The sequence below is a fragment of the Leucoraja erinacea genome, chromosome 36 (genome assembly GCF_028641065.1).
Source record: "Leucoraja erinacea ecotype New England chromosome 36, Leri_hhj_1, whole genome shotgun sequence".
NCBI lineage: Eukaryota > Metazoa > Chordata > Chondrichthyes > Rajiformes > Rajidae > Leucoraja > Leucoraja erinaceus.
Window position 1 is genome coordinate 542,078 of NC_073412.1, and position 22,206 is coordinate 564,283.

The 22,206-nt window shown below is 39.7% G+C and overlaps 1 protein-coding gene across 4 annotated transcripts in view; it reads right to left on the reverse strand.

Annotated features, from left to right (window-relative positions):
• The window catches only part of LOC129713642 (E3 ubiquitin-protein ligase ARIH1), a 50,270-nt gene that overhangs the window by 20,989 nt on the left and 7,075 nt on the right, over window positions 1-22,206 (reverse strand). For 2 of the 4 annotated variants that reach the window (XM_055662845.1, XM_055662846.1), the window contains exons 2-4: window positions 16,211-16,278; window positions 11,985-12,129; window positions 6,020-6,082 (exon numbers count right to left, since the gene is read on the reverse strand). In XM_055662845.1, coding sequence (XP_055518820.1) covers window positions 6,020-6,082; window positions 11,985-12,129; window positions 16,211-16,278 — 276 coding nt within the window. The remainder of the gene's footprint in view (window positions 1-6,019; window positions 6,083-11,984; window positions 12,130-16,210; window positions 16,279-22,206) is intronic. The other 2 variants (XM_055662847.1, XM_055662848.1) reach the window with 1 other exon arrangement.

Genomic DNA, 22,206 nt, shown 5'->3' on the forward strand with positions numbered 1-22,206 from the left:
TCAATGCAGGAACAGATGTGTCGCATCAAATAAGGAGCATATCACAATCAATTCAACATAACTCCCAAGTACTGCCACTTAGGCCAATTAATATTTCAAATATTCAGTCACTTCCTACTGTACTGCTGAATCTACCACTTTGTTGACCCTCAGACTATCCTTGATCGGATTTTGATGGCTTTACCTTGCACTAAACGTTATTCCCTTATCAAGTATCTATACACAGTAAATGGATCGATTGTAATCATGTATTGTCTTTCCGCTGACTGGATAGCACGCAACAAAAGCTTTTCACTGTATCTCGGTACACGTGACAATAAATTAAACTGAACTGTATTTGCGATACTTTGCAATCCAAATACAATTCTTACAAAAATGGGATTCATTATCAAAGATAATTCATACCCATTTGAATGAGTAAGACAAACAAACTTGTATAACATCCTTCGTGTCCTCGAATTGCCCAAAATGCTGCACAGCTAATCGAGTACATAATGAAGAGTTATACCATAGGTATGCACAGCAAGCTCCCACAGATAGCAATAATCTGACAAATTGTGTTTTAATGAATTGCTTTAGGGAAAGATAGTCTGGAAACAGGGGGCACCCTGTCTTCTTCACATTAAGCGCTTGAAATTTTGTACATTCACCCTAGAGTACAAACAAGGGATTCAATTGAACGATGAAAAATTCCAACTGTGACTCAGTCCCTCTGGCACACACTAGAAGATCAATGAAGATTTTTGTACTTGAGTCTTTGAAATAGGCCAATCTAGATCATAATAACCATTGCAATGTATTAATGATAAAAAAAACATACCGCTAACTAGAAGATTTTCAAAGATGTACAATCATATTCTTAATATAATATTTGTTAACACTGGAAAAACAGGGAGCACTTAGCAATGGCGGTGCTGGCTCGAACGGCTGAATGGCCGACGCCTGCACCTATTGTCAAACGAGAGAGAAGTATATTTGAGGAAAAACAGCCACATTGAGCAGAAGGTTTATTCACTTCCCCAGGCTCATGACCAAGATAACCTTTGAACACTAGATAGTGAGGTGGTCTTGGGGATTTTCTAAGAGTCAAAGGTGTAATTATCCATAAAAACTCAAGCCCGCCTGGCCACAATTATCAATTATTAAGAAAATCTGCAAAATACTTCTCCAAAAATACTTCTGAATAGGTCATTGTTATTGATAATTTTAAGTATCAATTAAAAGACCAAACAACAAAGTGTGAAAATGTTTTGCACTACGCAATGAGAGTTAAATTACACAATCAACATAGGTATTCTTGACTTTTGCATCAGACTCCATCTGTAGCAGTTTTGTCATCATTCAGTTCCAGCTCCAAACATTAGAAAAGGTATCCTTGTGCAGAGGAACATAACAAATACATCTAGCTGCTGACATTTTAAAAGTCTAAGGTTGAGAAATGATCCAATTAATGTTGCATGGGATTTGATATTAATATACAGTTAGGTTTCCTAATTTGACAGGACATCTAAAGAAAAAGAAGAATTTAAACTGGGCAACCCATGGGTGAAATCTGGAAGCACTTTTACAAAAAAGGGTTATGAAAAACTGGAATTCTCCTCACTAAAATGATTGTGGATAAAAGGGTCTAATGAATTAAGTTTGTTTTTGCCAAGAATGTCAGAGGACATGAGTCAAGGGACAGACTACAGCCAGTATCTAATTGTATTGACAATTGTACAGGCTAAATTTTTATTTTCACAAATGATTTATCCATTCACTTTGCGAAGTTTGACATGAAAAAGATGATAAAGACACATGCCCAGGACCTCAATATAACAAATAAATGTGAATTGCTTTACACAATCAATAGGCTTGGAGGAGACTCTTGGTAAAGCACAGATGGTGCAGCAAAATTCAATGGAAACCTTGACTGCAGGGAACATGTCCAACTTACTCCTGAGGGATCAGGTACAGAGAAATATAGATCTGAATATTTCCACTGTAAACTCATTTTTTCTTGGCAGTTTCTGAATTTCAACCTTTATTATTCAATAGTGTAGTACATTTTGAGGATAGAAAATAAAACAATACGCATCTTGATTTTGAAGGCATGTGCACAGTACTCCATCTTAAGTTTTGAGTTGTGTCAAGATACTGGAAGAATACATAGAACACAATGTTTAAATAGTGAACATTGAACTCAAAACCATCAAAGCCCATGGCCAAAATAGCTAGCAAAATTCTAGGCCAATGTTTGTACACAGTTCCTCCTGGTACAGGAACTCAGATCTCAACATAACCACCCTATCACCAACTAGAGAGCAGTCCAGACCTACCATCAACCTCACTGAAGATCCTTGGACGATCTTGAATCAGACTTTAGCTTGCACTAAACATTATTCCCTTCATCCTGTATCTGTGTACAGTGGATGACTTGATTGTAATCATGTATAGTATTTCTGCTGATTGGACAGCACGCGACAAAAAGGCTTTTCACTGAATCTCAATATATACGCGACAATAAACTAAACCAAAAACTAAAGCAAGACCAACATTAGCTTCATTTTCTCATTTGGTTTAAACAGCACTCCCTAGACCCTGGGTATCCCAGGTCGATGTTGCATGACATTTTATTTTCAAGTAAGCTTTTGATTTGCTTGTCTAACATTTAAATATTATTACTACTCAAGTTGATTGATAGGAATGCTCGACGATTGAATATCATTTCAGGCCTCCAAAAAAACTAATCTCCCAAACAATAATAGTCCATATACAAATCAGCGACATGGAATGTTTAAACTGGAGTAACATGTGGGATGTTAATGATGACAGTAATGGATTATGGTAATCTCAACAAGGAAGTTCAAGTTTAAAAGTCAATAATATTAACTGCTGCTTAATGTTCAAGTCATGTGTGTTTAAGAATAGAGAGAATTTCCAGCAGATCAGCAGCATTTTCATCTTGTTGTACTAAAGTGAAATGCCACAATGGACCTAATGGTGTTCACTCGTACCTCTTCTTTTGGCTCTTCCTTAATGTAACTGGCACTTCAACCCGATGTACACCTCGCACTAACACAACTTAGAACAACATTAATGCCTCAAAATTGGTAATAGTCTAGAAAGGTATTTTGTCCAAGTTTAATTTGGCTAAACCGATGATAGTGGTATTATTGTACCACAATATACTTGGTTCTTGGTTTCTTGTTCCTCCAAAATATTCCAAATGGAATTTAAATTGGGGATGGTGAAGGGAGGGCTTAAGACAGAAAGGGTTTTTGGGAAGAAAGAGCTACTTTAAATTTAGTTGCATCTGGTTGGGTAACCATAGCAGGGTGGAGATTATTCCATGCTTTAATTGTGCGGGGGAAGAACGAATTGCTGTACACATATGTCTTTGTAGCTGGGATCACAAATTGCATCGAATGCCCTCGTCTGCTCTTAATTGGTTTGGGTTTGGTGTAGGTCTTGTAATCTATGTCGAGCTGACCATTTAACATTTTGTAAAAACAGGTCAAACGGTGAGCTTCACGTCGGTCTTGGAGAGGGTTTCACCCCAGAGAATTCAGAAGTCTGGTGACACACGCTTCTCTCTCATAGTTGTTAGTAACAAATCGAGCTGCCTGTCTTTGGACACATTCGATGGAAGAAATGTTTTTATTTGTGTATGGGTCCCATGCTGCTACCAGTATAGATAGAACACAGCCTCACAGCCAGGACATCGTGATATTCTCAGGCCAACTCAAAATAGTTCTACCCTGCAGCCTTCCATGTGTCACCCTTCCCCAAGTATTTATCCACTATCCAAGCTTGTGGCCAAAAGCCATTCCGCTTTAACACCAATTGCTATCTGATCTGTAAAAGCACATATCGTTATTATAATTCCATTCTACTTTACTGTTAAAACCAACATACAGCTGATAACCATTGCTTACCTCCATCCAGACACAAGCAGAAAGCTCCTGTCTCTCCTCCTGATGACCACTAACTCTGGGTGAGCTATTTCAGATAGTGTGTGAAGTATTTTTGGGCATAGTTATTGTTTATGGAATACAGTAAAACTCTAATAATCCAGAATGATTGTGTGGAAATCTCCATGGTTGGGCATTGACTAGCGCAACAGATGCAGCGAGCATGATGTGGAGCCCAGAATGCAAATAGGGTTGTGGTTAGGAGCTGGAGTGCCTTAATGCTTCGGATTGCCGTGACAAGCAAAAACATAGAAGGTTAAATTTACAAACGGGATTCACCAGATTTAATTACCCCTCCTTTTAAACCCACAGGGCCCAGCTAGCAGTGTCATTTAATTAATTGGATCTATTGAAATATTATATTAATGTATAACATGTGAATCGGTTAAATAAAATATATTAGGGTATTAATGGAAGCAACATCCAACAGATCAGAAGATTTGTTAATCCAGCAACACCAAAGTCCACAATGTCGGATTACGAGAGTTTTATTGTAGTCTTTCTTACCTTCTCTTACCTTCTCTTACTGAAGATCTAGTGTTGGAGTTAGTGCAGATGCATTTAACCAAAAGAATACCTGGAGAACTCCTTGTTTCAACCATTTTGTTACAACTATCTACATAACTAGAAGGTCCCTAGAAATTTGATCCTTAATGAAATCAAGCATGAGGGTCAATTGAATTGGGATATTGGCACTCGGTGTTTGTACCAGTACTGTGTGATTGGCTTCCTTTGGTCACAGAAACCGGAGACACTTGAAGTCTGAAGAAGGGTTTCGGCCCGAAACGTTGCCTATTTCCTTCGCTCCATAGATGCTGCTGCACCCGCTGAGTTTCTCCAGCTTTTTGGTGTAACCGGAGACACTGTTTGTGGAAGGTGGCTGCACCGTCAGACAACACAGAAAGGTGGTACTAATTGAACAGGTAGGCGAGGACCCTTCATGATTTCATAGCTACAGGTGAAAACAGTCAGCTTTACATTTTCCCTGCATATAAATATTTAGTTTTAGTTATTTATGCCTCCAAGATATTGCACAATGCTTCACTAAAGTAAATTTATTTTGAAAAATAACATTTTAAGAAATAGCGTAGCAGCCTATTTTACACAGCAAAGTCCTATAAACAGCAATGAGATGAACCACAATTTCTATTATCGATTGAGAGATTATTGTCAGTTTGGACACCAATAAACCAAAGGAACTACAAACATAATTGTCATGCAGATCAGCTGGAACTAAATAACCTGAAAGTTACATTGTGTTGCAAACATGTGTGAAAAAAAAATATGCGTATTACTTGGAATCTTTTATTTAGATCCCTCTGCAAACACAATCTTAGAATATTCAATTGAAGCTCCTTGATCAGGTACCCTCAAGTAACTACGACCTTCACCGTGACAAACAAGATGAAGCTCAAGAAGTTATGCGGATCATTGATCAAGTTCCCATTCTTTTAAAAAAGAACAACTTCAGCAATCTAATCCATCCATTGGGACAAACACTTGGTTAGTGTATGGAACTAAAAATCAGCCCTAAAAAAACTGTTTGATGTCCAGTTCAGTGATTGCTGCAGTTCAAAAAGTTTTACAGTGTAGGAACTCAAAGTGTACATTTGGGAACATTTCATCACAGACAGCAAAATATTAGTGCTGATGTAAAGGATTTCTGCTGCATCAGCAGTACCCATTTGTTCAATAGAATGTCTCGTGCCTGTATTTGAGACAGATTTAGTGAATGGATGGATGGATTTTCAGTAGACAAAACAGTAATCTCAAACCAAGAACTACACTATACTAGGGATGGCACATGTATGGAAAATTCATCAATTACTGATTCAATTATAATGACATATCAATATTTCAACACTGTTTCATTGAAATGAGAATACAACTGTGCAGTTAACCACACAAAGAGGGTGGCAGATGAAATTCAGAAGCACCAGGGGCCAAATTAATTCCAATCAACATTTGCCACAAGATTGATGGTTATTGAAAAAGAACCAAATCGGTAATTTCAATACAATGTGCCACATCATACACTATGCAGAGCTTAATAGTCTCCACCCTACCTGGCCATCTGATACCGAGTTATTGATCCTAGTGCTGCTTCCAGACCCCCCACTTTCTTCTTTCTAATGAGAGAACACGAGACTTGTTTCCATGTTGTTAATGCTTTAACCGCAACTATTCTGAATTTGTATAATATATTGTAAATGACTAAATATTATAACTATAACATCTATCAACTAAACGATATGATTTATTTACACATTATACCCAGCCCAATAAAGTGTGCACCCCTACACATACAAATTTAATGCTCATCAGCAAATTATTTATTCTGATGAAGAACTGTAAAGATGCAAGGGCACAGCCAGATAAACACCCAGACACAATAAACAAAGAATCATCACATGGATTGGGATATTATGCTTTCTAATAATTATATAATGTTCAAGAACCCACCTATCAATTGAAAGAAAATCTAAAGGAAAAGTATGAAACATTGAAACAAAGGGTCTACTTACAAACGCTTTAGCCAGTCCCAGCTAAAAGCACAGCAGGCAGAGTCCATGGAGAATAGATTTTGGTGATAGCAACATAATTAAACAATATCAATGGAAGGCACACAATACAGAGCATATGTTGTGTTGCTGCAGTAGTGAATAAGAAATGGTGGAAACCATCAAGATCCATAGGTCCAGTAAACATCTGCTGCCCCAGAAATTTAGCTCAGAGTTGAAGATCTGGAGTTCAAGATTCAGAACTACTAGGCTCAAATTCTGTTTCAGAAACTATTTACACCCCTTTGATTAAGTAGCGTAAAATCGATCAGTGAAGAGAGACAAAATGCTGCGTATATGAAAGAGGCACCTACAGGGATACAGAAGTTAACACGATCTCAACCCACAATGAAAATCAAAACACTGCAGATGATGAGAGACTGAAATAAAAACAGCTTGCAATACTCAGACAGCATCAGTAGAAAGACAAACAGAGTAAAGATTGCAAATTGAATTTCTGACAAAAGGGTCTTCTATCCCTCTTTCCATAGATGCTACCTGATCTGCCGAGGGTTACGAGCATCTCCTACTTTGAGTGCAACCCATGTAGATGTTCAAGAGGTATTAGATTCTTGTAGCCTTAGTAGATGAGAGAAAAGATTGCAAACAGAATGAGCAAATATAAGGAGCTATTAAAGTTGGGAGAGAGAAAAGGAACAGATTGATAATAGGGGCAATAGGGTTGTGCAGACAGATATTGTTCTCTGCAGCTGCAAGCGAGTCTCAAAGGTCATCTCACCAGGGTTAACAACATTTCTTCAGGCTTGTACAGGAACTTGGAGTAGGAAGGAAAGATCTAGCCATATTGGTCAATTAGGGGGGGAACAGAGAAAAGGGAAGTTCTATTGATGAAATACCAAGCAACTGGGCTCAAATTGAAAAGCAAAGCCTCAACAATTTAAACTCTTTAGACAATTTAGAGAGTCCCTTCGGTCTAATTTCCCCGCGCCGATCAACATGCCCCAACTACATAGTCCCTCGCCTGCTTTTGGTCCATATTTCACTGAATCTATCCTATCCATGTACTAGTCTAATTTTTGTGATAGTACCTGCCTCAACTACCTCCTCCAGCAGTTTGTTCCATTATACCTACCACCCTTTATGTAAAAAAGATGCCCTTCAGATTCTTATTAAATCTTTTCCTCTCATGACCCAAGCCACCTCTATAAGATCACCCCTCATCCTAAAAGGAATAAAGTCCTCGCCTGCTCAACCGTCCAATCATCCAGTCCTGGCAACATCCTTGTAAATTCCGGCAACAGATCACTACCTATGATTTAGAAAATCTAATTGGCAAAATAATCAATAAGATCAGCGAATATGTGGTTCAAAGTGGGGCGATGAAGAAATGGGTTTCAATTCATGGAGCAGGAGTACAGGAAAAATAAGACTGAGTGAAACATAAAACTATGCCTGAAAATAAGACTTTAAATCGAATAGGCAGTGGAAAAAAGTGATGGGGGAAATTTAGCAATTTAAAAAAGGACCTCCCTGGAACGACATTGGGGGCCACCGCGGGGCGTGGACTTACACCGGAGTCGATCCCTTGCCTGGGATCTCTCTAATAGCGGCCTGCGGACTTTACAGCACGCAGTCTCGGGAGAGGCCGTGGATGTCGGGAGCTCCAATGTCGTGGAAGGTTCAACCAGCCCTGACGTGATGTTCGATCGGCTGGCGCGAGGGAGCTGACATCCCCCCCCTATGCAGGAGCAGATCGCCTCGATGCGGAGGGCCCGCCTCCAGTTACGGGAGTCAAGATCATCCTGTCAACGGAGGGCTCGAGGCCCCCGACCGCAGGAGAGCAAAGGGAAGAGACTGAACTTTTTTTCGCCTTGCATCACAGAGAGGAATGTGGAGGAGCCACTGTGGTGGATGTTTATTTTAAAATGTGTTTTGTGCTTTCCGTTGCTTTTTATTTGTATGACTGACTTGGCAAATGCAATTTCTCGTATGTTACAAAACATACTTGGCTAATAAAGTATTATTGTGATTGTGATTGATTGTGGAATTCAATACAGAGAAGTGCAAGGTGTGCTTTGAGTGGTCTAGATGCTTGAGTGTATAAATCTAAAAGATTGCAGGAAGGTACAACAAATAATTACAAGGACAAATGGCATTTTGGTCTTCATCACAAAGGGGTTGCTGCAATTGTGCTGGGTGTTTATGAGGCCTCACCTGGAATTTCACCGAGTTTTGGTCTGACCTAAAAGGATATCATAACATTGGAGATAGTACTAGTGAGATTCACTCCGCTACACATCAACAATTCCTTCCCTTGCCTCACAGATGCTGCTCAACCTGCCGAGTTCCTTCTTTTGCTCCAGATTCCTGTACTTGCAGGGAATAGGCAGGCCATCCACAAATATTGATCTGCCTTTTCTCTCTGTGTTAGTACTGGCCAGTCAATGGTTGGCATGGACACAATGAGTCACCTAAAGGCCTGTTTTTGTATTGTACAACCCTATAAATATCTGTAATATTAACTCGGGTTCACTCTCTTCACAGGCACTAACTGATCTGCTGGCCATTACTCAATTTCTCCCTTGGGTTTCAGGACTCCAAAAACCTCTGGCCTACATTTCACCGGTTTTAAATGCCCGTTTGTTTGCTTTCTCTCTAACTTCCCTCATTAAACTATTAACCAGCAGCTCATTAACTGAGGAATCACATAACATTAGATTCATCCAAACAGATATATTTCCTTTGTCCTGTGCATTACTCCCACATCTTCCTTGCAACTTAAAACAAACTTACTTGCTCAGCTGAAATATTAACTGTTTCTTACCACAGTTGCTGCCTGATCTGCTGAGTAATTCCAACATTTTGTTTTATTTCAGATTCCCAGCATCTGCGGGTTTTTGATTTTCAAAACATTGAAACAAATTAATTTTTGACAAAATTGTTAAGAATTAATTTTGCAGTAGTAACTAGCAAATAGGTGAAAGGATAAATGATATAGTTGTACAGCACAGAGACGGGCCCTTCGGTTCACCGCTCCAATCATTTTTCCCATCTACTTAATACGGTCTGCTTGAACTTTCAGAAAGATTTCATAAGATGCCACACAAGGAAAGGAACAACTCACAGCATTGGAGACAAGATTCTAGAATGGTTGGGTATTGGTTAACCACTAGGTTCAACACTATGTTTTCACTCTGGAAAGCTGCACATAAATCAATGCTGTGTCCTCGTATGCCCATAGGTTACATCAATTATGTTAATGAGAATCATGGATTATATCTCTCCTTATGATGCAAAGCCAAGGTGGCAATGTGGGTTGTGAGAGTGATCCAGTGGGACATCAGTCGGATATCGATGTTAGGAGAATGTGCAGATGAAAGATAGTGCGGAAAATTGTGAGATTATCCACTTCAATAGAAAGTTGGAGCATTTTTTAAATGGAAATTCGAAAGGCACTGGTGTTCAAAGAGACTGCATGCTCTTTTACATTAATCATAAAGTTAAGACACAGATACAGCAATCAAATATAAAGAAAATAGCAAGTCAGCCTTTCACATATGAACAGTGATGTCTCGTGCAATTACATAGGCCCTGCTATGACTGTCTGGAATATTATGTACATGTCTCCCAAACTAAGGAAGGACCTGCTGCACAAGATTGATTCCTGGAACAGCAAAATTGCTTTATGAGGAGAAATCAAACACCAGGCATGATAGTGTTTACAAGAATGAGGCCCTATCTCATTGAGGCATTCAAAAATATTACTGGCTCAATTGTAAAGATGAGGAGTTGGCCATTCAGGGCAAAAATGACATTGAAATTTTACACACAGAAGGCAGTATGGCCTTGAGGATAAGCGACAGAGTATATTTGTGGCAGAAACTTATAGATTTTTAAATATTAAAGGAATGCAGGGGACACGAGGTCAGTGTAGGAAAACTGAGCTGAGGTAACAAGACTATCCATGATCTTATTAAATGGCAAAGCAGAAGTGTGAGACTGCAGGGCCCACTCCTGCTTCTATTCCTACAAATCTTGCACTCTGCATCATCTTCTCCGTCTGTTTTATGACACACGTTAAATCATTTTTGTTTGTGTTTCAGTCATAGGGTATATTTAGCAATGCACCGCATTTCAACTCATTCAATCTAGGATCTAATGAGAGGATGTTTAAAAGATTGCAGTGCTGGTTGCTTTCTGAGATCACAATTACATGATGGTTGGCAAGCCATATATAGCCACAGCCTTAACTTCACTTATAATAGTAACAGGGAGTGTGACCACCAGATCAGGTTTTTGAGATTTAAGCACTAGGTTAGTGTCTGTAAGAGTTGTTGTTAGACACTGTAACCAACAAGGTATAAAGAAAATTATGGGGCTTGGGAAAAACCTTCCCAAACAATATTTTTAAATAAAACTCAAAAGAAGAAAAATAACTATTTTCCAATGGTCAACAGAAAGGGTCAACTTGGTGGCGAATGTGTTATGATACGGTCTATTTGATGGTCTCAAAAAAACATATTTCAGTATGTTTAAATCCAGACCTTAGTAACACGAGACACCGTTACACCTTAAAGACATTTCATAGATATAGAAACCCCACTTATTTAGAAATAGTAGTCAACATACTCTGAATAGACCTGCTGTGTTATGGTGAGAGCCAGAAGCATCTTGCAGGGCAATATATTCAGTGAGAACACCTTTTGCCTAACTGTTGTTTGCCAAATATAAATTAATCTTTCACAATGTCATTTGTCTCGTCAAGTATCCAGATTCAATTAGCTTGTAAACAGAATTTAATGGCTAAACTGGGGCTCTGATAGTCTCATCAGAAGGACAGCTGTGCGCTACCAAAATATTCCCTTTCACAATAACTCATATTTCCACACTGAATGTATCAAGCACATTGCTGCAGAATAGGAATAGATGATCAGGATCAACTGAGCATTTCGATGAGCCATAATCTACTGGGAAATATAACTGGGACAAGGCTCATTATTTAACAGATTCTGTGGAATGTTGTTTTAATTTTTCAAGATGAAAGAACTTACAGTTCTTTGAACAGCACCTGTTGCAGAAACAGAGCTTAAACCATTAAATATTGTAGAGATCGGCATTTCTTGCAGTTCATTACGTTATAGCAGTCTGCAAGGAAAGTAAAAATAATATATAGTGATGTCTATTAGACCTTAAAGTACCCCGCACATTGTGCTGTAATTAGAAAAACTCATCCTTTGGCTCCAAGCTTTACCATTGATTAGCAAGAGTAAGGTGTGTTCATTTGAAAGGTAGCTTGCTCCAGAACTGATCAATAGTTTGTGCCTGGTGCTTAGGAAAATTCACCAAGAATTTGTACACTACGATAAGTTGCAATAGTTTCAGTAAGTTGAATGACTGTTGCACTAATGCAAAGCCCAGGATAAAGATGAGAATCTTATTGAGACAGCACAATGGAGGCCAACTTGATCTTATTTCAAATGCCTTATGCCCTTCAGTATAACACACTCACCGAGTTAGGATAATTCAGGTAGCAGATCGCACAAACCATGTCTTGTGAGGATGATCTTGTGTTCATCTGACGTGTTCGGGATTTTCTATAAGGGTTAACTACATGACACTCTGCAAAAAGTTTCTCCAGGTTCCCATCAAAATACCTGTAACATTAAAGTTTGCCATTACCTAAAGTAATCACACTGTAGTTTGAAGTTCACTTTTAAATCATCGCACAGTAACTTTCATAATAGGTACCCGTAACCCTCTATACAATCTTATTATTCACAAATACATCTGCAATGGGAAATTGGTGGGGACAATGTCAGGCTACAAGTACATGGATTACTACAGAAGATATCACACAACCACATGATAAAATGAAGGCATGGTTACATCAATAGTAAGAACAGCAGGAGTAGATCTGAAGGCCCCCTGAATCAAAAGGTCACCCATCCTTTATCGTCAGAGATGCTGCCTGACCTGCTGAGTTACTCCAGCACTTTGTGTTGATCTTAGGAGTAGGACACCTGTCTCTTCAAACCTCCTCGATCATTCATCTTCTACTACAGTTTCATTTTCTAGCGCTATCCACGAATCGTTGAGCCTACACTGTTCTCCGGTATAGAGAATCCCAAAATTTACTATCTTTCCAGTGAAAAACCTGCTCTTTATTTCAGTCCTAAACTGCCTAGCCCTGATTCTGAGACCATGACCTCCCAAGCTTACACTGTTCAGTTAGGGAATATCATCCTTTTATCCAGCCAGTGGAGCTCTGGAAGAATTTCACCCAGTTTATTTCTCTTCCACTCCAGAACACACAGATCTCCTTTATTCACACTCAATTGCCAACCCCTTCCTCCTTTGAATACGTCTGGTAAACCTTTGCTGGATTTTACTTTTGGTGAGTTTATAGTTTCACAGGTAAGGAGACCAAGATTGCACACAGTACTTCAGGATTTTACATCAAGTTGCTATACAATTACAATAAAATTTCCTTTGTTTTCAACCTTCTTAAAATAACATACTATTTCCTTTCCTGATTCTTTGTTCTGTCTGTTGGGTGTCAGTATTTGCCCAGTCACAATCACCTCTTCCTCTCACCCTACTTCACATGAAGACAATACCTGTTCTTTATTTCACAACTTCTTCCAAATGCTGCTCCAGCAATTTGCTCTAGCCTCAACTAAATTTCTAGATAGACTCATTTCATAGATATGCTGTGATTTCCACAGTTGCACTCATACTTTGCATGAAACACAGATTCCTTTCACGTTATTAAAGCCAGGTTTTAATACATTGATGTCAACTGCTGGGGGAAGGAAACAAAGCAAGTGGGGGGGAGGGAAGAACAAGTCTGGGAGGCTCCAGCAAGTGAAAGAGTTACAGCTTGGAAACAAGAACATTTAAAATAATCTAGCACTGAGAACTTTCATGCAAAACTGTTGGTCAAAATAGTCACAGCCATAGACTATCAAATTATAGTCAATGTGGTTCCGTTCAATCCAAATTATCTGTTTGTGCACTATTGGCGCACTTCAAAATTGGATACATTTCATTCCAAACACTTATCCAACTTCAAATGTAGCCATGACCATTTTTCTTCTATCTGGAACTGTAAGCTATAAGAAAATTATATGATTTATTGTGCTTGTAGGGGCCCAGTGTTTTGAGAGAGATCATATACTCAACATGGTCATATAGTAAGAAAAACCTCTGTTGTAACTATGCAGAGATTTTAGGATGGCAAATGTATAACTGAAGGGTAGAAAATCTAAAATGGAGCTGCTATCTTGGAGACGTCTGGGGAAAAAAACTGCCGTTTGCAACTCCTCCTGAAGTGCAAGGGCTCATCTCTCAGAATTTCATATTAATGTCTTCAAAATAAATAATCTAACTGGGAAGGTGCTCCAGGTTTTCATTGTCAGACTGAGTGAAAACTCTCTTTTGCGATTCTTAAACTTTTGTGTAACGTGCTCCACAGGATATCTCCGATTGGAAGTTCCCCAGCTTGGCTGAGTCATAATCAAATCAGCAACTGGGGAAGGATAGCTTCAATATCGGTATTTAACTAGTGAAATGATACGGTGAGAAACAAACCATTCTTGATTCCACAAATTAATTATTTCTGCTGTTCAACCCTTATTATTTGTTTGCTAACATTCAGTTACTCCACAAACTTGTGTCAACAGAAATGAATGGCCTGAGACGTACAGATTGCATAAGGAAACAAAGAAAGCCCTCTGCTCTCATTACAAATTTGATGAATGTAAATGAGCAAAATGTGTACTGCACTACAGCTTTCCAAATGAGCAGAAGGCTTGGATACAGGTTTCTTTGTTTTGCATGGAGCCTACAAGTTGCCGAGAATCTATTTCCTTTATGCAAGGAATATCCATCAAATGCACAACTGCATTGACATCGCGATGTTCAGTGATGGTACTTGCACAAAATGACACAAAAATATTAAAATATTTAAGACTGAAGCACTAACTTCAAACCCCCCCCCCAAAGATTCACAGCGATTGCCTCTCCCTGGCATTGAGGACAATTGTCCATATGACTGGAAGTATTCAAACAGGAAGATATCGGGAATGTCTATCATGTCAAGGAGTTTGTTAACTCTCATTAAATTATTTGTCCAGAATAAATTACCATCCCATAAATATGAAGCTGATTTTTCCCATTCAAATATGTTGCTTCTAACTGAAAAGCTTTATAAAAAACAATTACATTTAGCAGTATACCCTCCTGTAAATGACACTGTACCACAATAGGAGTACACATGTCAAGACTGCATGCACTAGATCTGTGAATGAGAGCGTACATGGCTTGACTAAGACATTGGGAGCACATAAACCATCAAAGAAAACGACAGACTTTCTTATTTTTGAACAGTGTTCTTAGAAGATGTGTTTATGATTCTACGCCTAACAATCACTTTCTGGGTTTCCTGTTTCAATTGATAACTTGGTTAACTGCAATGACTGAAAAAAGTGCGGAGGAGTCAAGATTTATCCAATTCAGAACAGCTTGAGAGCGACGTGAAAGAGACAAAGCTATACTGTAAACCACTGTTGGTTAAATGACAAATAGTCCAAAGAATTGATTCAAAGCTGTCTGTACTTCAATGGGTTCGTGAATTTACATGTCGTGAATCTCTGTTCAATGTAGTCAACATATGTAGTGTTCAATGAATTACCAAAAATGGCCTTTCAGTATTTGACTTTACTGGGGTCTCTGATACCCCCAGAAAATATATTTAAAATAGACACAACAAGATCCAATGACAAACATTCCATATATTTTGGACCCACTGAATAATTGCTTAGAGGTTAGGAAGCCAGCGCGGAAGTTCACCATATTGGGTCAATCAGTCTGTGGCATTTTATCCTTAATGCTATTGCAATTTGGAACAGGAGAAAGGAGGGTCAGAGGACCACGGAGAACAATCAACACTAAATAGAAACTATAAAAATGTTAAAAAAAACCCAACTAGAATATAATATTGTGGATTTATGAAAACAAAATCATATTTAACAAATCTATTGAAGGTTGTGTTTGAGGATATGACGTAGAACCCATAAGGGGTAACCAAAGGATGTGGTATATATGGAATTTCAGAAGGCTTTTGACTAGATCCCATAAGACATTAGTCACAAGGTTAGATCACTGGGATCCTGGGTCATTCAGTGACATGGAATGGGAATTGGTTATTGGACAGACAGTAAAAAGTGAGAACAAAGATCTTTCAAAGCTTGCCTGCTTGTGACTATTAGTACTACCTTTGTGGGATAATAATTCTGCCATCATACAAGTAATACAAATCTTTTCCCAACAGGATGCTGCTGGGATAGATCCCTCCTGTCCAATATGCTGGTGACAACTCAACATTGCTCCAGCTTTCTTCTGATCATCGTGAATATCTGTGTTTATTAGCTTGACAGCATCACAACCTTCATTAAGCTACAGGAACATCAATCTCCCCAGAGACCAACGTTGACTAAAGAGCAGGTTGCTGGAGCCAAAAGTAACCTCCACAGCCTTCATACATTGGATCAGTGATCACTGCAACCCAACATCGATTTCTTTCTTGTAATCTGCGTGGTCTTTTCCACTAAAAAGTGTATATTTCCATTCAGCATACAACTTAATTAAATGCCACATACCCTCATGCCCCACAGCTGATATCTGTGCCCTCACTGTATATTAAGTATACTACATTTCACGAGAGACCAGGCTTACCTTTCCATTAGCTTCTCCTTATCCCAGTTGAAGTGACTGAGAAGTATCCTTGTGATAGTAGCTGGATTCTGTAGGTAAAAAGGTAAAAGACAATGCCAAGTTACACAAAGCATTTATTTTGAAGAATATTTTCTCTGGTTGAAGTACTTAAATATTATTGAGATTGGGTTTCTTTAGTTATGAAGCGACATGCAAGCTCTGGTTGAACAATGGCCACTGTCACCATTTTGACACTTTAACTCGACTGCAGGAAGAAAAAAAACAGCCATTCTACTTCAATATTGTACATTGTGCTTCCTGTGTGAAATGTAATTTCAATACACCATAGCAACCACCTGAGTCAAAGGGCTCAGTGGAGTTAAGCTACACAAATCAAACACAAAGTAGGTTATCATTATGCAATACCGAGCTTGTACTATACTATTGAAAACCCTGCATGTGTGTTAAAGGCTCAATTGCACTGAAGGAGAAAGAAAATTCTTCCATTTACTCCCATAACATGTGCTTTATGAACAAAATGGCTGCAGTATCTAGAGGGTTTTTTTTGCATGTAAATCATTGAACTGTTGCGGATATACAGCAACTACCACAAATGTAATTTTCTTTCACCTAGTGCATGCTTAATATAGCTTTTTAAATCTTGACTAACTAGACATTACCACTTCCACTAGTTTAATTACAGCAATCCAACAAACACAAAGGTGCATGAATATTCAGTTGAGGGCATGAAATGTTTAGGATGCTGTGCAATAAAATGCATCTGGGGTATCAAGAAAGATAAAATAAAGACTAAGCACAGTAAGGGCAAAAGGCAGAGATTGCAAGATTAGGGAACCCAGTATGATAAAGAATATTGACGGCTTAATCAGCAAAGAAAAGGAAGCAGATGACAGGTATAGGCAATTGGAAACAAGTGACTCTTGAGGAACGTCGAGTGTTTAAGAGAGAACTGGAAATTAGGGGGGCAGGTAATGTGAAATATCCTTGTCAAGTAAGATTAAGGAGAATTGCAAGATTCAACTTATCTCAAAGATATTAAGACATTTGGACAAGTACATGGGTAAGATTTGGACAAGTATATGGATGTGGGCAAGTGGGACTAGCTTAGATGGGGGTGCCTTGATCGGCATGGACGAGTTGGGCCAAAAAGCATATTTCCATGCCATGTTACTATGGCTTTAGGACACTCTGTATGTTTATCAGCAGCCATAGCATTGCCAGGGAAACAGTCAGGGACCAAAATGTACTGCTGCCTCACAGCACCAGAAATGAAGGGTTCAAACCTGACCTTGGGTGCTCGCCCAGGTGATCCAGTTTCATCCAACAACCCAAAGGTGGTGGCTTAATTGGTCCCTTGTGTGCAGGTGAGCGGTAGAGAATGGGGAGTAATGGTTTGCATGGACTCAGTGGTCCAACCTTGTCACTTGATGACTTCATTTCATGCACAATATTGCTATTTTTAATTTATTTATGCACATGCTGATAGCCTACCATATGCCCAACCTCACAGGAAATTATAAACAGTATATGGTTCAAGCATCACACATACAATCTGGAATTGACAAAAACTGAGTGTGTAACACCGTAAAGAAAGTCACCATAGTTTTATAAATTATGAAAACCAGTGGTTTAAAAACACACTTCACTCACTCATCTGTTCCTTGAGGCATGGCAACACATCCCATGCAGACAGATTCCACTACACTTCCCATTCACATAGCATTACAAAAATCACACGGTTACTTTTTTATTTAGGCAAACATTCATATAGTGGCATAGAATATTTGAAATAAGGTATTTAAAAACTTCAGATTAAACAAGTCCAACAAATAATCTACAGGCAAGAAGCAACACAATGACAAAAGAATGGAGAAATCCAGAAATAAATTTCTGCATAAATCCCATTTTGTTGCCCGGCTTCCTGATGCAAACTGGCTATATTTCCGACATCCTATGGACTGGGCAGCACAGTAGAGTTGTTGCCTTGCAATATCAGACACCCGCATTCAACCCTGACTACGGGTGCTGTCTGTACGGAGTTTGTATGTTCTCCTTGTGACCGCGTGGGGTTTCTCCACGTGCTCTAGTTTTCTCCCACACTGTCAGAGTGTGTGTGTGTGTGTGTGTGCGCGTGTGTGTGCGTGTCTTAGTATTAGGGGCGATTGGTAGTCGGCACGGACTCGGTGGGCCTCTAAAGTCACAGCAATGAGCACATTTTAAAACATTTCACTGGCTCTAAAAAATCTTTGCATATCCTGAAGTCATAAATACAAGTCTTTCTTTTATCTATCCCGCTCAAACAGTGTACACCAATCAGGAAGTAGGTGTCACGTGATAATGCTAGGGTACTGGGCCCTTCAACGAGGCATGTTAAAGTTGGTTATATTATTTGAGAAAGCTTTTGCTTGCCCCTTCAACCATTAGATTTGTTCTGCTGGGGACATTCATTACAGTGGTTGAATAGAATGGAGTTGGACAAGTCTTGCAACAACACACCAGCAGCAGGGTATAACTAACCCGTCTCAGGCCAGCACTGAATTCCTTATCATCTTTGTTCTGTACACAAATGTAGCAGCAAATTTATGCATGATAAATGAATGACAAAATTGTAAGTTAATCTCCTCTGCTGGTGTGGACTAAGGAAAGGAATTCAGCTGAGATCCCAATTTTTTTCTTCAAACATTCTCAGTTTTCATTCTTAATATTGCCTTCAGTCGATTAGGGTATTGAGAACAGGAGCTGGGACGTCATATTATAACAATGTCTGCGGTATGACTACACTTGGGAGTATTACATGCATTCTGGTCTCCTGGAGCTGGGGCGGCGGCCCAGAGCGGAGACTGCGGGACTTGGAGCTGGGGCGGCAGCCCGGAGCTGATGCTGTGGCGGGCAGTCTCGGAGCGGAGACGGCGTTCCGGCTTTCGGCGGCGGCGACATCACCACGGAGGTCCGCTGGACTGGATGGCGGCATCTTCGGCCTGGATCGATCGCCTCAGCGCAGAGGGAGAACAAGGAGGGAAGAGATGGAGACTAAGACTTTGCCTCCATCATAGTGAGGATGTGCTTGGTGAACTCACTGTGGTGGATGTTTAATTTGTGTTTATTGTATGTTTTGTTTTTATTGGTTCTGTGTATGACTGCAGGTAACATAATTTTGTTCAGACCGAAAGATCTGAATGACAATAAAGGAATCTAATTCTAATTCTAACTATTGGAAGGACATCATTATGCTGGGAAGGATGCAGAGGAGATTCACAAGCTTATCCCTGGGACTGCAGAGCTTGAGTTATAAAGGAGAAACTGGAGAGGCCGAGATTCTTTTCCCAAAGAACGTAGGTGACCATTGGTTTACCTTAAAGATATATAAAGTAATAAGATTAGAGAAGGTGAATGGTCACAGTCTTTCACAATTGATAAGGGAATCTAACATTAGAGAACATAGATTTACATTGAGAGGGGAATTATTTAAAAGGGACCCAAGGGGCAACTTTTTCCACAGAGGGAAGTAGGTACATGGAATGAGCTGCACTCAGGCATTATATAGGCACATGCATAGAAATGGGCCATATGTAGACAAATGGGATAAGCTCAGACAGATATCTGGGTCAGCATTGATTGAGATGGGCTGAAGGACCCATTTCTGTGCTGTCTAATTCTCTGTATCTAATGCTGGTCTAAGCTGACAGTGGTTAGAGGAACGAGAGTGATCCTGTGGAGACATACCCAACTGTGACAGAGATCATCAGAAGATGACATATGGTTGAGTGCTCAGCTAGAAGGTACAACCGTGGGATAAAGAGTCTGCCATTTAGGCCTGAGAAGTGGAGAAGCCTCTTTGCTTCTATTTCTTGTATTGTACTCCATTCTTGTGATACAAATATGAATAGATGAAACAAAACAGCCACAAATACCTTGCAGCCCATATAATATACAGTGCAGAGAGAACAAACGAGTGGGTGTAAACCATTACAAAATGTATGCCCCCACAAGTACTCTGAACTTAAGCAGCAAATCACTATTTTTTTTAAATAGTAGGATGGTCCAATTTTTCAGATAAGCTATAATATTTTCTTATTCAAGTACAGGGATTTCTGCTGTAGCACAAAAATTATGTTCCAATGGAGTTTGCTCACTGCAGGGAAACAGTTAATTTTCTTATAGTGATTAAACCCAAGACATTTTTATTTCTGCTTGTTAGTTTCCAAAAGGGTTCTCTCGGTCCTGACCAAAATCACATCATAGCTAATTCAGCCTGCATGAGGCAAATAGTGTTCCCAACTTCATCACTTGCATTATATCTCATTTATGTTATGGAAACATGCGTTACAGCTGAGCTGCCGGTAGTATATAGCCACATCCACCCCCAGCCTTTTTATGCACCTTCATACAATTACCCCTTTCCATGCGTGGGACCCAAGCAATGTTTCCGAGAGAAGCAAATGTAATATCCAGCATTCACTGCTCAGGGTGTGGTCTCTACATGGGGGAAATAGCAAACAGAAGCTGCTGTTTTGTAGGACACCTCTGGACCACCAATGAATATGACTCAAAGCTTCCAGCTGCCTCTCACTTTAATCCTTCATCCCACTCTGACCATGATCTATGACACATATCCAACAAAGCTGAACGATAACCAACGGTATCCCATTCCCGACTGGATACATTCAGAAATTAGCAATGAATTCAACATCTCCTGTAGTCCATTCCACATTTCTAACACTTCCTTTTCATTTTTTGCCAACTGATTAATCTACTTCTCCCATTTGCATCTCCTCTCACCTGACCTTGATGTTAAGGTTGCACAATTACCCATTGGTCATTCACTCATGTGCCTTCATCCTATCAAAGGCATCCCTTCTGGTTCTCTATTCTGCTCACCCCTTGTCTGCATCTTATGGGCCTGTCCCACTTAGGCGATTTTTCAGCAGACTGCCGGTGACTGGCAAGTTGCCGGCAGCCGCCTGAAAAAACGGGAACTGGAACAACGACTGTCAGAGTAGAACACACAAACACATCGCAAAGGCAGGGGCCAGGTAAGCAGGGGAGCACTGTCTGAAATTCACCCGGTGCAAAGCCAAGGTGATATAGACACACACCTCGATGAACAGGAAGGTTAAGACGGCCAGTATACGGTAAGTCTATTAAAGGGGGGGGTTGGGAGAAGGAGTGGAGACACTTTTAATAAGCCAGACAACTTTTTAGTAAGCCAGAGATACACAGCTGTGATGTTCGGCGGGCATTTAACATTACCAGTCGGTTATCCTTGGGTCTGAAAACTCGTGCTTACGTTTTCTCCCCCAATGAGCCAATTAATATGACCGGTCAGCAAAGGCGATTACCTAAAACTACCTACAACTGCACCTACGACTACAGGATTATCGATTTTCTCCATGGCGACTAATGTTTCAACATGTTGAAAAATTTGCTGCGACCATACTGAGGCCTCGACTAGTTCCCAGAATGCGGGAACTCTTCGCGACCATGATGGAGACTCACCAGTGAACATGTGGTGAGCGCAGTCTCCTGCACTCACCTAAAAAGTCGCCTAAGTGGGACAAGTCCATTAAACTTTGTTAATTCTAAACTCCCAGCTCTGATCAAATCTCATTGGTCTGCAACATAAACCGTTTCTCACTCCTCTTGTACTGCTTGACCTGCTAGCTATTTCCAGCGTTTTCTGTTATGTTAGTGCTACAATTAAACCTCAAGCACAAACTTTAAGGACAGCTATAACACACATTAGATATAGATGCATGCTCTCAACTGTTCAAGAAAAAAATGATTTGTGAAGCTTGTGGATATGGCTCAGCCACAGCCCATTCTGGTTAATCCAAATTAAGCAACAGCAAAATGAATGTCGAAACCTATTTACAGTTTATATGTGCAGAGAAAAAACTCTGCAGACAAATGCAAGTTGAAATTATGACTGTCCACCATTTTAAGGACAAGCTGATAGCTGGGACAAAAAAGCCAAGCACACAAAAGACAACGTGTTG